At 60.7% G+C, this 13,266-nt stretch overlaps 1 protein-coding gene across 10 annotated transcripts in view; it reads right to left on the bottom strand.

The window, feature by feature from the left end:
- Positions 1–13,266, bottom strand: part of Dot1l (DOT1 like histone lysine methyltransferase) — a 56,678-nt gene that overhangs the window by 15,034 nt on the left and 28,378 nt on the right. For 7 of the 10 annotated variants that reach the window (XM_078033250.1, XM_078033245.1, XM_078033247.1 and 4 more), the window contains 12 exons: positions 10,195–10,250; positions 9,391–9,470; positions 6,529–6,597; positions 5,694–5,800; positions 5,188–5,229; positions 4,176–4,319; positions 3,750–3,990; positions 3,168–3,281; positions 2,404–2,495; positions 2,148–2,249; positions 1,593–1,730; positions 957–1,082 (listed from right to left, as the gene is read on the bottom strand). In XM_078033250.1, coding sequence (XP_077889376.1) covers positions 957–1,082; positions 1,593–1,730; positions 2,148–2,249; positions 2,404–2,495; positions 3,168–3,281; positions 3,750–3,990; positions 4,176–4,319; positions 5,188–5,229; positions 5,694–5,800; positions 6,529–6,597; positions 9,391–9,470; positions 10,195–10,250 — 1,311 coding nt within the window. The remainder of the gene's footprint in view (positions 1–956; positions 1,083–1,592; positions 1,731–2,147; positions 2,250–2,403; positions 2,496–3,167; positions 3,282–3,749; positions 3,991–4,175; positions 4,320–5,187; positions 5,230–5,693; positions 5,801–6,528; positions 6,598–9,390; positions 9,471–10,194; positions 10,251–13,266) is intronic. The other 3 variants (XM_078033269.1, XM_078033251.1, XM_078033270.1) reach the window with 3 other exon arrangements.

Genomic DNA, 13,266 nt, shown 5'->3' with positions numbered 1-13,266 from the left:
CTCCCAGGCCAGAGGCTGCGCAGGACGGTGTGGGCGGGGCCCGCCAGCTCCTTTCCCTGTTATCTTTGAGATGTTTCTCACTGTGTCCTTCAGCTGGTCTCAAGCAACCCCACCTCTGCCCAGAGAAGCTGGGGCAATACGTGTGCCACTGTGCCCAGCTGTTCCTGTTTTATAGGACACGCCAGCGAGGCTGCTGGGGACAGTGATGCTCGGCAGGGCACAGTGCAGAAATGCAGCGGGCAATGTGCCCCGGAGCCTTCAAACGCCAGGGAAGCCACTCGTTGGGAGTTCATGTTGAATGTATCCCAGTGTCTCGTGAGGAGCCATCCCATGCTAAGCGCCCAGCGACAGGGACCTTTTCAGTAACCTGGAGCCTGCCCTGGAAGGTATGGCCTCCAGAGGGTCCAGGTGCTCACTGCAGGCCCCCTTGTTTCCCTCCGCACTGCTACCTGGCAGTACTGTGCCTGCCCTACACACTGTGCCTGCCTACACACTGCCCCGCCTCCTCACGCTTTCTGAGTGGACACACCTCTCACGCCTCAGGGTATGTGCTGGGGTTTGTTTGTTTTTTTTAACACATTTTAAAAATTTTATTTGTTTTCATTTTTACATGGTGCTGAGGATTGAACCCAGTGCCTGCTCCGTGCTAGGCGAGCGCTGCCCCTAAGCCCCAGCCCCAGCCCCCGAGCTGGTTTTGGAATAAGCAAGTTCTGTCAGGGACCACTTTGCTAGGTATTTTTATGAGGAAGGGCCCAGGAAATCGGGGGTTTGTGGTGGATCCCTGCCACCAAGGCCACGCCAGGGGCGGGAGTAAGCTGGTGCCCAGCTGCCACAGCCTGGGCACAGCAGGGGCCTGACAGGACAGGCCCATGGTGTGAAGCAACGGCTGCCACGGCACTTCCGCTGCCCTCAGGGACGCCTCTCAGGCTGGAAGTCGGGGGTCTCTGGGGTCTCACCTGCAGCTCCAGGCAGTGCCGCTGCTTCTCTGAGATCTGGCTCCTCAGGGCCTGCTTCTCCTTGCGCAGGTTCTCCAGGGACAGGGAGGACCAATCCAACTTCAGCTCCTCACACCGGGCCCGGAGCTGCAGCCACAGGGACAAGGAGTCTTGGCAGCAAGCCCAGCCCAGCCCAGCCCGACCCCAATGGCAGGGAAGACGAGGAGCGCTGCTCTCGCGGCAGGGTGCCCAGGGGCATGGCCCCGCATGCCTGGAGCACGGCCCCTCGTCTGGATGCCAGTGTGGCAAGCCAGGGCCCTCACAGAGCCTGTGGTACACAAGATCACCAACCCTCGAGGGGCGAGGTAAGGAGTGCCCTGTGACCTGGCAGGGGGCACCCTGAGAAGCAAGGCTCCTAGAGGTCCAGTGGCACATGAGAAGTGGGGCCACAGGACTGGAGCATGGTCTGAGGCAGGGTCCACAGAAGTCCTGCCTCACAGACATCCTGACCAGGGCCGTGGGGAAGGCGAGCTCCCGGAGGACATCAGCTCTTCCATGGCTGACTAGTCAGTGACAGGCCTCTGGGCCCACGGGCCCAAGGGAGACCCAGCCCACTCCAGAACACTCTGGAAGCCGCAGCCTGATGCGGGCACATACCAGCTGCAGGCTCTGGCTGCGCAGCTCGCTGTTGTCCCTCTCCAGCTGCTCGGACTGCTCCCGCAGCTGCTGGTTGTGAGCAGAGATCTCCTTCTGGGCTTGGATCAGGTCATTGTAGGTCAGGGCCTTCACACCCAGCTGGGGACACAGCAAGAGGCGCGTGGGTGCAGGAACAGCTCGCCCTGGCAGCCTGAGGAGCCCCCACGGCTACCAGGGACCACAGAGGAGGGGGTGATGGGATGGATGGATGGCAGAAAGAAGGAGGTTCTCATTTCCCTGGGGACACTAGAGGGTGGGGTGCATACTGGTGACAGAGGTGAAGGGAGTGACCATCTGCAGCCCTGCCCCAGGACACAAAAGCAGCAGCCCCACGTGGCTGCAGGTGGACTGGGGCCCTTCCCTCCTCCGCCAGCCTCCTCCATCCTGACAGAATGCCATCATAAAGGCAGGCAGGGCTAGGGGAAGCTGCCCTGGACCTCACCGCGCTCCACCAAGCCCCTAGTCATAACTGCTAGGATGGAGGCCCAAGGCAGCCGCATGGCCTGCAGGCACTACCTCATCCAGTTTTTGCTGGAAGAGTCTCCTGATCTCCTCCTTCTGGGCCTGGCAGTGGCCAAAGAGCTGCTGTGCAGTGCCCAGCAACTGGGCGTTCCTCTCCTGTGGGTAGGGGACAGACAGGAAAAGAGCTCAAGGACCACCGGGAAGGCCGATGCCACGCGGTGACAGTGGAACCAGCACGGGAGCAACACAAACCCACACCCAGGTGTCCACAGCAGGTTAGACACAGCATGGAGGGCAGGGCCACACGCACCTTCTCCTGGTCCAGCAGCTGCTGCAGGTTGGCCTTGTACTGGGGGGTCTTCGTGTAAGCCAGGAACTGCAGGTACTGAATCTTGAACGACTCTAGGGGGACACAACACAGCTTGGAAGACAGCACACGAGGGGAGCGGGGAGGGGAGGGCAGGGCAGGGCAGGGCAGGGCAGGGCAGGGCAGGGGAGGGGAGGGGAGGGGCGGCCCTTCAGGAGCGCTGGGCTTCGGCCTCAGCTCACTAGCAGTGCACACTGCACTTCTGGGCAGGGCCTGGGCTGCCTGCCATGCCCAGGCTGTGCCCCCCAACCATGGCAATGCCCACCCTCCCTGTGACACATCTCGCAGCACCCACACCACAGGGGTGCCCTGTGCAGCACAGCGAGATGGCCCTGCACTCTCCTGGACCCTCCGGGCACAGAGCCCACCTGACAGCTGTGCTGGGACTCCTCCCTGTGCAGTGACTCGGTCTCCAGGGTGGGTGTCCTGACGCTACAGGGTGCTGACCAGCACCCTGGTCTGGTACCCCAGTCAGGACAGCCATCAATATCTCCTGAGGTGCGTCAGCCTCACTCATACAGGCCCACCCTGAGCCTCTGCTGATCCATCCAGGAGGTCCAGCAGGGGGCTCTGGGAACACTGGTGCTGAACACCCAACCCCAAGCCGCACGGGAGCCATGACCCACAGAACCCTCGACCTGTCCTGAAAACACTGCAGGCCAGGGCAGCTGCCCCAGCCAGGCCTCCTGGGGCCCCGGCCAGCTCACCTAGCAGCTTCTGTAGCGCAGGTGGGGTGGGCGCCACCAGCAGTGGGTTGGGGGAGTGCCGCTGCACACTGGGAGGTAGCTGGTAGAACGGGCTATGAGGTGACCGGCAGGCATCTGCAGGAGAAAGCCGCATCCAGGTGTCAGCCACTGAACGCCCGCCCTCCTGCCCTGACTATCCGGGGTAGCTCTCCAGGTCTACAGAACCGAGGCTCCCTACGTTTCCTGGAAGCCAGAGGACGCACCCAACAGCACATCTCGGCAACACGGACCACCACCCGCAGCAGCCATGTGGCTGGTGGCCCACTCCTGGCCTGAACACCACCACTTTTGCCTTAGTCGTTTTGGCCTCACATGTGCTAGGCAGACGCTAACCACCAGCAAGAATGGGCTGAAAAAGCACCCACGTGCTACATGGCTTCGTTCAGGGCAGTAGAGTGCTGACTGGTACGCACCCGCTGTAGTCACGACCACCCCTGCTCCTCCCAGTGCCCTCAGCAGGGTGGGCAGGAGGCAGGCATTCATTCCCCAGGGCACCTGGACACTGGCTCCAGGAGGTGCCCTGGGCAGGGTTAGGCTGCTCACCCTGGGGCGAGGAGGATGCTGTCCCTGTCCGGGACACGGTCTGGCTGTGCAGGAGATCCAGTGCAGATTGGTTCTTCTTGGGCTTGCGCTCGGGATTTGCAGTGTTCATTTTCTTGGGACGCCCACGCTTTCGGCCAGCCATCTTCCGCCCTTTCTTGTTCAATTTCTTCTTCCGGGCTTTGGAGGGAGATGGCTTTTTGACAGTGGTTACCCCCGCTTTTTCCTCCTCAGCACCAGAATCCTAACCGGCAAAGGCAGGAACAAAGGGTCCGGCTGACTACCATGACGGTGCCAGGGGCTGGGGGCGAGGCGCAGGGCAGCTGCTCTCAGTAGCCCCGCCATGGATGGCAGGCACTGCCTCCGTGGCCGAGGCAGGGGCTGAGTCCTACGGGCCTTCCCTGGGGGCCCTGTGAGAGGGCGCCTTACCCTGGGGGCCTCAGCGGGCCCAGCCGCCTTGCTCTCGGGGACCTTGGCGGGTGCGGCCGCCTTGCTCTCGGGGACCTTGGTGGGGGTGGTCGCGTTGCTCTTGCTCTCTCGCTGCTGCCGACGCCGAGCTGCCTCTTGCTCCTCCTGGGAAGAAAGCGTGGGACATGTGTCCAAAAGGCACTGGCACTCAGCTCTGCTTGTCGCTCCTTTGCCCGTGGCACAGGTGAGAGCGTGGGGGCAGCGCGGCACGAGACCCAGGCTGGCACAGAGGCAGCCGGTGTCCTCCGCCAACGCCCGTGAGAAGAAACCAAACACCTCAAACACGAGGCGACCAAGAGCAAGATCCAAGTGCAAGGTCCCAGCCCTGCCCCTGAAGGGGAAACCCAGAGGTCCACCTGCAGGCCACTAGATGCCCAGGCATTTGCCCCCTTGACCAAGAGGCACTGGCACTCTGCAGTCATGAGAAAACCATGTCAGCCAGCCAGGACAGCTGCACTCTCCTGAAGACCCACATCCCTGGAAAAACACTGCCCAGAGGGCCCCTACATACTGGGCCCAACCCAGTCCATTTAAGGACAAGGACTCCTCTGACTCTCCAGAAGTACAGAGTGGAGGTTCATGCTCCCAGCTTGAGTGTCCAGTAACCAGGCAGCTGAAGCTGCAGAAGCACTACTAAGCCCACTGTCCAAGCAGCACAGGCATGAGAGCAAACAGGCAGGCAGACCACAACAGGCGGGCTACCCACCTCTGGTCAGGGAGGGACACAGGGTAGCACAACGAGCCAGTAGGCTGCACAGAAGCCCCCGCCTCAGCACGCTCACACCCCAGCGCCCCCCGTACCTGCCCCGCCGGCTGGCCCGGTCTGCTGGCAGTGAGGCAGACGCATAGGCAGAGGGCAGCAAGGGATGCAGAGACCTTGGCCCTCAGGCACCTGGTCCCTCAGAACCTGGCCGCTGAACACAGAGCACCACACCCACACGGCTAAGTCAAGGAGAAAGAAACACCAACTTACCCTGAGTTTTGGATTTTTCAGACTAGAAAAATAGTTTTCAAGCTAAAAGGAAGAGGAAAAAAAACACTTAATACAAGTGAGTCCCAAATTTCCAGGACAAAAGCAACACCCAGAGAACCTCAGGCACACTGGACAGCCAGGTGACAGGTACTCAGCACAAAGCTGGCATCAACAGCAAGCTGTTGTCCCTGCCACTCACGACAACAACAGTCTTAACCCTCAGGCCCCAGAGTCCCGTCTCCCGCAGAGAGACTGGGAAGCGGGTGGCAGAGGCACAGGACCAGCCTCCCGGGACACTGGGTGAGGAAGCCAGGTGGGCCGATCCCGTCCCTGGGCTGTTCAAACCTGAGACCCACAAACAGCCCTGACTGTGAGCCACTCGCGGCCCTTCCTGCTCAGCCCACACAGGGCTCCACGGGTGGACGGCTCTGGGAGAAGGCAGAGGTGGCTGCACAGGGCCAGGTCGGGAAGCCTCGAGCACAGGGGAGCAGAGCGCGAGAACTCACTATGGTGCGGTCGATGGTGTGCAGGTAGTAGGAGACTGGCTTCCCCGTCCACGACACCGAGCCCTTCAAGGGTGACAGCTCAACCACGCGCATGATGGTGCCAATGTCTGCAGACCAGCAGAAGAGCTCAGGTCACAGAGCGCACGGCCCCGGGCCCGGCCACCCGCCGCCAAAGCCCCGCAGCTGAGAAGGGCCAGCAGCGCCCTGTGCCACGGTCGACTGCCTCCACCCTGTGCAGGGCCACCCCTGGGTCCCCCCAAGTCCAGGCTGGCCAGCAATTCCCAGGCCTGGCCTGGCTGCCAGAGCAGGCGGAGGAGCAGCACCTGAGCCAGAGCTCTGTGGCCTAGGGGAGCTTGTCAGGATAAAGGCAAGGGGCTCGACCGCATGGGTCACAAGGAGCCTGCAGAAGGATCTGGAAACAGCTCAGATCACAGCTGTGAGAACAGCCAGCACCTCTGAACATGCACCCTGAGAAGAGAGGAGAGCGCTGCCCAGAGGACAAGGGAGGCGCCCACAGTTCCCCTGCATGGGCAGCCGGTGGGAGGCAACCTAGGCCTCCATGCCAAAGCCTTTCCTGTCCACGGGCCCTGATCCTTCACCCCCTCCTCAAAGCCACGGTCTCATCTGGGTGATTCTGCTCCCAGGGGACACGACCACATCAGACGAACGTGGTCATCATGAGGCAGAGGGAAATCAGGACACTGCTTGGCAGCCTGCAGTGACCTGCCAGCCAGAGGAGGAGCTGCCCCGTGTGCGCAGACCAGGGGAGACTGGCCAACGCACGTCTGTGCTCACTCTGCCCTGCTCAGTCTCCCAGCAACTCCAGGGCTCTTACCACTCAAGTTTCTACTGTTGATTCTGAAGTTCAGAGGTGCAAAGGGTTTCGAGGACACGATTCTGCCACCTGAAACACAAAGGAGACGGGTTCCACTCGTGGGAAAACAGATGCATACACATGACCCAAACTGCAGCTCAGAGCAGGCCACCAAGGAGACAAGCAACAGGACTCAAGTCCTGCCCACCACTCAGAGGCCTCCGCTGCCCGGTGAACCTGTCCCAGAGAGTCCTCCTTCAAACACACTGGGCAGCCCTTCCTTACGCAGCCCCAGTGGGTCCCTGAACCTGCTGCCCCAGGTGGAGGCGCACCAGACGGCACGCCCACCACCGACTGCAGGGTCCACACAGAGTGCCTGGGGACCTGGGACTGCCACCCATGGAGGAGGAAGCCAGGCTGGGAACAGCAGTGCCTGGCGGACCTCTCCTGGGGCGCACGGCCAACTGAGGAAAGGGGACACAAGTGTGTGCGAAGGGCCAGCACAGGGCCCGGGGATGGGGAGGCCCTGGGCAGGGCTGGGATGCGTGGCCACACACTAGAGTGAAGCCTGGGGAGATGAAAGCAACAGCCACACAGACAGCGATCTGACTGTGCCCAGAGAGGTGACAAAGTCCAAGGGCCACAAGAGCCACAGGGAACCCTCAATTTCACTAAATTCATTGCTGATGTAAATATCAATACTTGTCGCCATTACGAAACAACCCTTCACATAAAAAACCAGGTCGTAGACATGCCGCTGCCCTGGGAGCCAAGCTGTGTGTGCGTGCGCAGTCATGGGGCGGAGCCAGCCCCCTGAGCTGCACTAAGCCCCCCTTTTTTTTCTTTCACTATGTTTTTAGTTGTAGGTGAACACAACGCCTTTATTTTACTTTTTATTTTTATGTGGTGCCGGGGACCAAACCCCATGCCTCACGCATGATAGGCAAGCACTCCAACACTGAGCCACAACCCTGGCCATTTATTTATTTATTTATTTATTAAGAAATTTCATCTCCAGACAGGTTCTCTTTAAGTTGCTGAGACTGGCCTTGAACTTCCAATCCTCCTGCCTTGGCCTCCAGAGTCCCTGGGATGGCAGGTCCAGCCACCACACCCAGCCCAAACCTTTTATTATAATAAAAGCCAAATAAAATCAAAGATGAAAGCGTGAAATTTAAATCAGAAAATTCAAACATCGTCCAGTTGGGCACATCTGTGTGCACACACACTCGCAGGACACCAGCATCCAGCCCCCACAACCTACCCTGCCTTTGCTTTTTAAGTCCGACCCCCAGCAGGAGGGCTGGGCTAGGCTGGACTGGGCTGCCACAGGCCTGGCCAGGTCCTGCTGTGCCAGAAAGGAGTCAGACCCTGATGAGCAGGGTCCTGTCAGAAGGCCATGGAGCTCAGTGGCACGCGGGGAATCGTCTGAGCTGCAGAGAACATCATTACGACAGCCTGCTCCCCACTGTGCACCCAGGCCATGAACAGAAGCAGGAAGCCGTGCCCCACACACCCCACAAGCACGCGGGCAGCAAGCATCGCCAGTGACCACCCCTCATAAATGTCCTGCGTGACCCCAGATCCAAAGGGATCCGCCGAGGCAAGTGAGCGCCTTCTGAGGGCACCTGTTACCACGAAGGGCCGGCACCCAGCACAGCTGGCTGCAAGGGACAGGTCAACAAACAGGAAGGAGCAAGTGCAAGGCGTGGGATGCCCCACAAGACTACAGTTCAAAACTGACACAGGCAAGGTTAGGAGACGGGGTGGGCCTGAATGTGCCCAGAGTATGGGGGAGCCCCGTCTTGCATGCCAAAGCCCCAGGAGCCACCCCTAGGGCCACAGAAAAGAACACAGGTGAGAATGTCAGAGAGCAAGTGACCCCAGCAGCCACCAGGCAGTGCCCAGAGGTGAGTGCAGACAGAAAGGCAGCTGTGGAGTCCAACAGGAGTCTCTTCCTTCTGAGGGTGCAGGCAGCACTTGACACCAGTGACCCCAGTCCTCAGGAGGGACTTGAGGGCCGCTCAGGGATGCAGTGTGGCACTGGCCACCCCTGACTCTACAGTAACTCAGGACAGTGCTCCACACAGGGCTGCACTCACAGCCCTGCACACACAGGCCCAGGCCCAGTCCCTTCCCACAACTGGGGCCGCCTGGTTGATGCTGGGCTAGCCTGTCCACTCAGTCTGCCTCACAGCGGGATGACAACTCTGGAGGAGAGCCTCCCCACAGTCTCTCCTGGCCTGGGGCCTCCCGAGAACAAGCGACAGGAAGCCGGCTCCCAGCGCCCAGGACACCTGGGAACTCAGAGCAGCAGCAGAGGAGGGGGAACAGCGGCAGCTTGGCGAGCAGCGGGCAAGGGGCAGCGCTGCCCCATACCTCCTGGGCTTGGCCCCATGAGATCCCCAGGAAGATGCAGGCAGGAGGACAAGCAGCAGCTCTCTCAGGAGCTAGGGACATAGCTCAGCTGTAGGCGCATGCCCTGTGCACAGGCCTGGGTTCAGTCCCCAGCACCACCAAAAATAAAAGAGCGGCAGCAGCAGCAGCTCTGCCCTTAGCTACACTAGCAAGAGCCACCGTGGCCCTGCCAGGCAGAGTCCACGGCTTCTGACGCCGCCTGCCACTGTGGGCCGGGGACACGTCAAAGTTTGTCAAGGGACACTCCCAATCTGCCTGCCTGCCACACTGGAGGGCAATGGAATCTGAGGCAGGGCCCTAGGCAGACGCACCTTGGGCACAAGGATTCGAGCCCACAGCAGTGGATTCACTTGTTCCAAAGAGACAACCCAGGCCAAGATTTCCACACACGGCGACCTCAGCCCTCAGCAGGGGCTGTCTGTGCGGAGCCCTGTACTGCGAGGGCCTGGTGGAGGGGTGCATTACCTTCCTTCATGTTTGCAAACCGCTCCTTCAGCTGGTGATCCACCTCAGGACCAAAGGCAAAGTTATTCACAAATATAACACTGCAAAACAATGTTCCAGTTGAGTCAGCCACAGCTCCACTCCAGGCACACAGTCCCAGCGTGGCAACGACCTGCCTCCAGCCACCACCAGGCGCTGCCCGCACCCCACCTGCCCCCCGGGGCACCACCAGAGCAGAGCAGCAGCACGGGGCCAGAACAGGGCGCTCTCGTGTTCCTGGCCAGGGGCCCCACTGAACCCTGGCAGTCTTAAAACCAGAGTGTCTGGAAACGTCCACTAGCGATCACACCAGGTCAGACATCCCTGAGGACTGGACAGGGGGAAGCAGGACAGCTGTGATCAAGGTGGAGAGCCATGAAGGCCTGGCAGGGATGAATGCAAAAGATGGCCACAAAAAGTGGACACTCTGTCACCAGCACACAGAATGCAAAGCTGGATGGCATATGCCCACGATGAAGGCATCTGGAGACCTAGACAGGGCTGGGTCTCATGCCCACTGGCCCTGCAGGCACTGAGCATGGACAGTCCAGGAGCCACAGTCAAGCCTGACAGGCTGTGAGATAGAGATGGCAGCTGGGCTGGGGCCACAGAGAAGCACACTCCGCACTCTCTACGAGTGGCCGCCCTGTCACTCCTCAGACACGACGAGGTGGACAGTGACCCAGACCCAGATGGCCAGCATAAGAAAGGGGCTGCCCGCCCGGGTCCTCAAGGGCGATGGGATGCCCCATGCCCGTGGGTACCACGTGCCCGCACTAGCCGTACCTTGTGTTGGCGATCCGCTCTCTCCACTCTTCTGAGAGGAAATCGCCTCGTTCCAGCTGAGAAAGAAAAGAGACCGTTTACTCCCCGCATGGGTCTCGTGCTGTCCCACAGTCCTGTCCCTGCCCAGCTGCTGAGGAACACCTGAGAGAAGTAGCCGCCGGGGGAGGACACAAGAGAGGCCGAGGCCCGCCAGCCGCCACCTGTGCTACAGTGGGCCGACAGCAAGGTGAGCTGAGCCCAGCCAGGATGCCGGAGCAGGGCAGAGCCCATGACCACTCAGGACCTGGAAGGGGGCAGACCAGCTTGGATGGGAAGTGGTGACAGCCACACCAAGGAATGTACTTGATAGCCGTGATGCTATGTCCATGCTCTCGCTGGAGCCCACCCACAGGGCCCGTGGACCCAGGATGCGCCTGCTGCCGCCTGAGCTGTGGCTGGGCCCTCCAGGTGCAGCCCTGGGCAGGCTCTGTGTCAGTCCTACTAGGGCCTCCCTGAGGCAGCTCCGCAGGGCTGGGAAGCCCAGGGTACCCTTCCTGTCCCCATAGTGCCCACGACACGCACACACAGCAGGGGAAGCCGGCCCCTCTGAGGGACCTCTGCCCGCTCACTACACGTCTGACCCGGCACCAGTGTCCCCACAACCCAAGCTGCACGGCGGTTCTTGTTGGGAGGCTAATGCTCCTTTCTGGCTTCCTAAGGCCAGGTCTTATGACCAATCGCCCAGGGCCATCACATCTGGAAAGCCAAGACGCGAGGCGCTGTGCTCTCCAGCAGCAGCCATTCCCACTGCGAGGCGGGAGCCCCAGAGACAGGAACGTGGGCCATATTCCACATGGGCGTCCATGCACACCTGCATGGGGGTGGCCCTTGAGGACCTCGTGCTCAGTGGGAACCAGACACAAAGACCACACGGTGTGTGACTCCAGTGATAGGGAACATCTAGGACAGGAGGGTCTGGAGACAAGACATGACATTCCTGGGTGCTCGAGCTGGGGAAGGGGTGGGGACAGCTAATGAGTCACAGCAGAAGCGCCCATCAAACTCCCCACATCTGTGAGGTGACTTAGGACAATGTTGCTCACACAGCGCCCACAGCCCCATGTCCCGTCCAGAGCATCTCTCAGGAGAGCAAGACACTGCTATCTGATGTGACAAGGTCACACCCAAGCCAGAGCAGCTGCACATGAGCACAGAGACAGGAAGAGATGTGACCGTGGTAGATGGGAGCAGGAGCGCCACTCTGAGCCTCTCCAGGGGCAGGGCACTGCACTGGCTCCAGCCAACCCTATCATCTCCGTCTTCCCAGCTCCATACCCAGCCCTGGCCCTTCAGACGTCAGGCCTGGGCACGTAATTCATGCCTGCCTCTCTTTGAAGTCAGCATGTCACAGGTAGAAGCACCAAGTGACCTTACCCCCAAAACCCTAGGGAATAGGTCTGTGCCCTAGATGACAATATTCCACACATCGGCTTGCTGCCGGGAGTGACGCATGTCCTACATGACTCACTGAGAGGATTCCGGAAGCCCTACCTGAACTCCCCGGCCTCTGCCCACACTGCCCTTGTTCGTTCCCGTCAATGTGAAAGCCACAGCAGTCAGGATAGTCACGTGCCGCGTCCTAGGGTCCTCCCAGAGGGTCACCCAATCTGGGGAGCCTTGGATTCCAAGACAACACCTTCAGCCCTCTGGGGTGGACTTTCTCCTTCACAGCTCCCCATCCATGGCAGACCACCGCCAAGCCACTGCCCAGCACCCACGAGCACCACCCGATGTCACTCCTACCCTCCCACAGGGCGGCACTCCTGGGGGCAGGCTTGCTCCTGCACCCAGCCCACTCTCAGCCTTCCTTGCCTGGGTGCTGCTGGGGCCAAGCACTCTTGATGGAGAGCAGTGGGACGGTTTCCCAGGCTGCAGGCCCTAAGGTGGGAACTAAAGCTGCTGGGTGTTTCAGAGTCCTGCTGATGCAGCAAAGGCCAAAGGGAAAACTAGGTGGCGGGTGTGGAGCCAGCAAGGGGGAGTGTGCCTCACGCAGGACTGTGCCTCATGCAGCCTGTGGCCACTGCACCCCGCCCTGAGCATGGAGACCACCATCTGATAGGCAGCGGGGCCAGTACCTCTTCATCTGTAGGACAGACCCAGCCCTGTGAAGTCTCCACTCACAGGAGATTCAGGCAGGCCACACGAAAACCGAGGGAGGGCTGGAACCACCATCTTGGTGGGTGAGGGCCCCTGTCAAAAGGGCATGTCCGGGGGCCGGGGTTGTGGCTCAGTGGGCACAGCACTTGCCTAGCATGCATGAGGCACTGAGTTCAATCCCCAGCACCACATAAAAATACACAAATAAAATAAAGGTGTTGTGTCCATCTACAACTAAAGCAAAAAAAAAAAAAAAAAAAAAAGCATGTCCATGAGTCGACCGTGGGCTTAGCTCCTCTGCCTACATGCGAGCAACCAACCAGCCAGCATGGACACACCCCAGACTACCACCAGAGCCCGCCTCCGACAGCATCTGGCACACAGGGGGGCCAGGGGGGCCTGGGCCCAGAGCAAATAAGGGTAAGAGATGCCAGCGCCTGCAGAGAGCTGAGGGCGCGGCTGCTGCTGCGGGGCCTCCACGGGCCACATTGCGGCAGCCAGCCCACCTCGGGGACAGCTGTCCCAGCCCCAGCGCATCCCCCAGAAGGACAGCCACCACACGGGGCAGAGGCGGAGCCACAGCCACAGAGTGTGCGGGTGGGTCTGCCTTCTGAACACACGACATCTGCTGAGCACCAGGCCACCACAAAGCGCCCACGACAAGGAGACTGGCCTGGTGTCTCTGCCCCAAAGCTGGCTCCAGGGCTCTGGAGGACAGATGGGGCTCATGGTAGAAGCTGAGGCAGCAAGAGCAGTCACAGCCTCCAGGGAGCGGGACTCGGCTGCAGCCGCAGGAAGGAACAGAGCAGCAGGCGCAGAGCCGCAGGGCAGTCTGTGAGCCCAGCCTCTCAAGGAGCTGGGGAGGGTGCCGAGCCACGAGGAGGTTCTGAGTCTGGGAACGCACACTGGGCTATTTTTGGGCTCCTCCTGGCTTTA

The sequence above is a fragment of the Ictidomys tridecemlineatus genome, chromosome 2 (assembly GCF_052094955.1).
Source record: "Ictidomys tridecemlineatus isolate mIctTri1 chromosome 2, mIctTri1.hap1, whole genome shotgun sequence".
NCBI lineage: Eukaryota > Metazoa > Chordata > Mammalia > Rodentia > Sciuridae > Ictidomys > Ictidomys tridecemlineatus.
The sequence above is the reverse complement of the archived record's forward strand: the minus strand, read 5'-3'. Positions and strand labels throughout refer to the sequence as shown.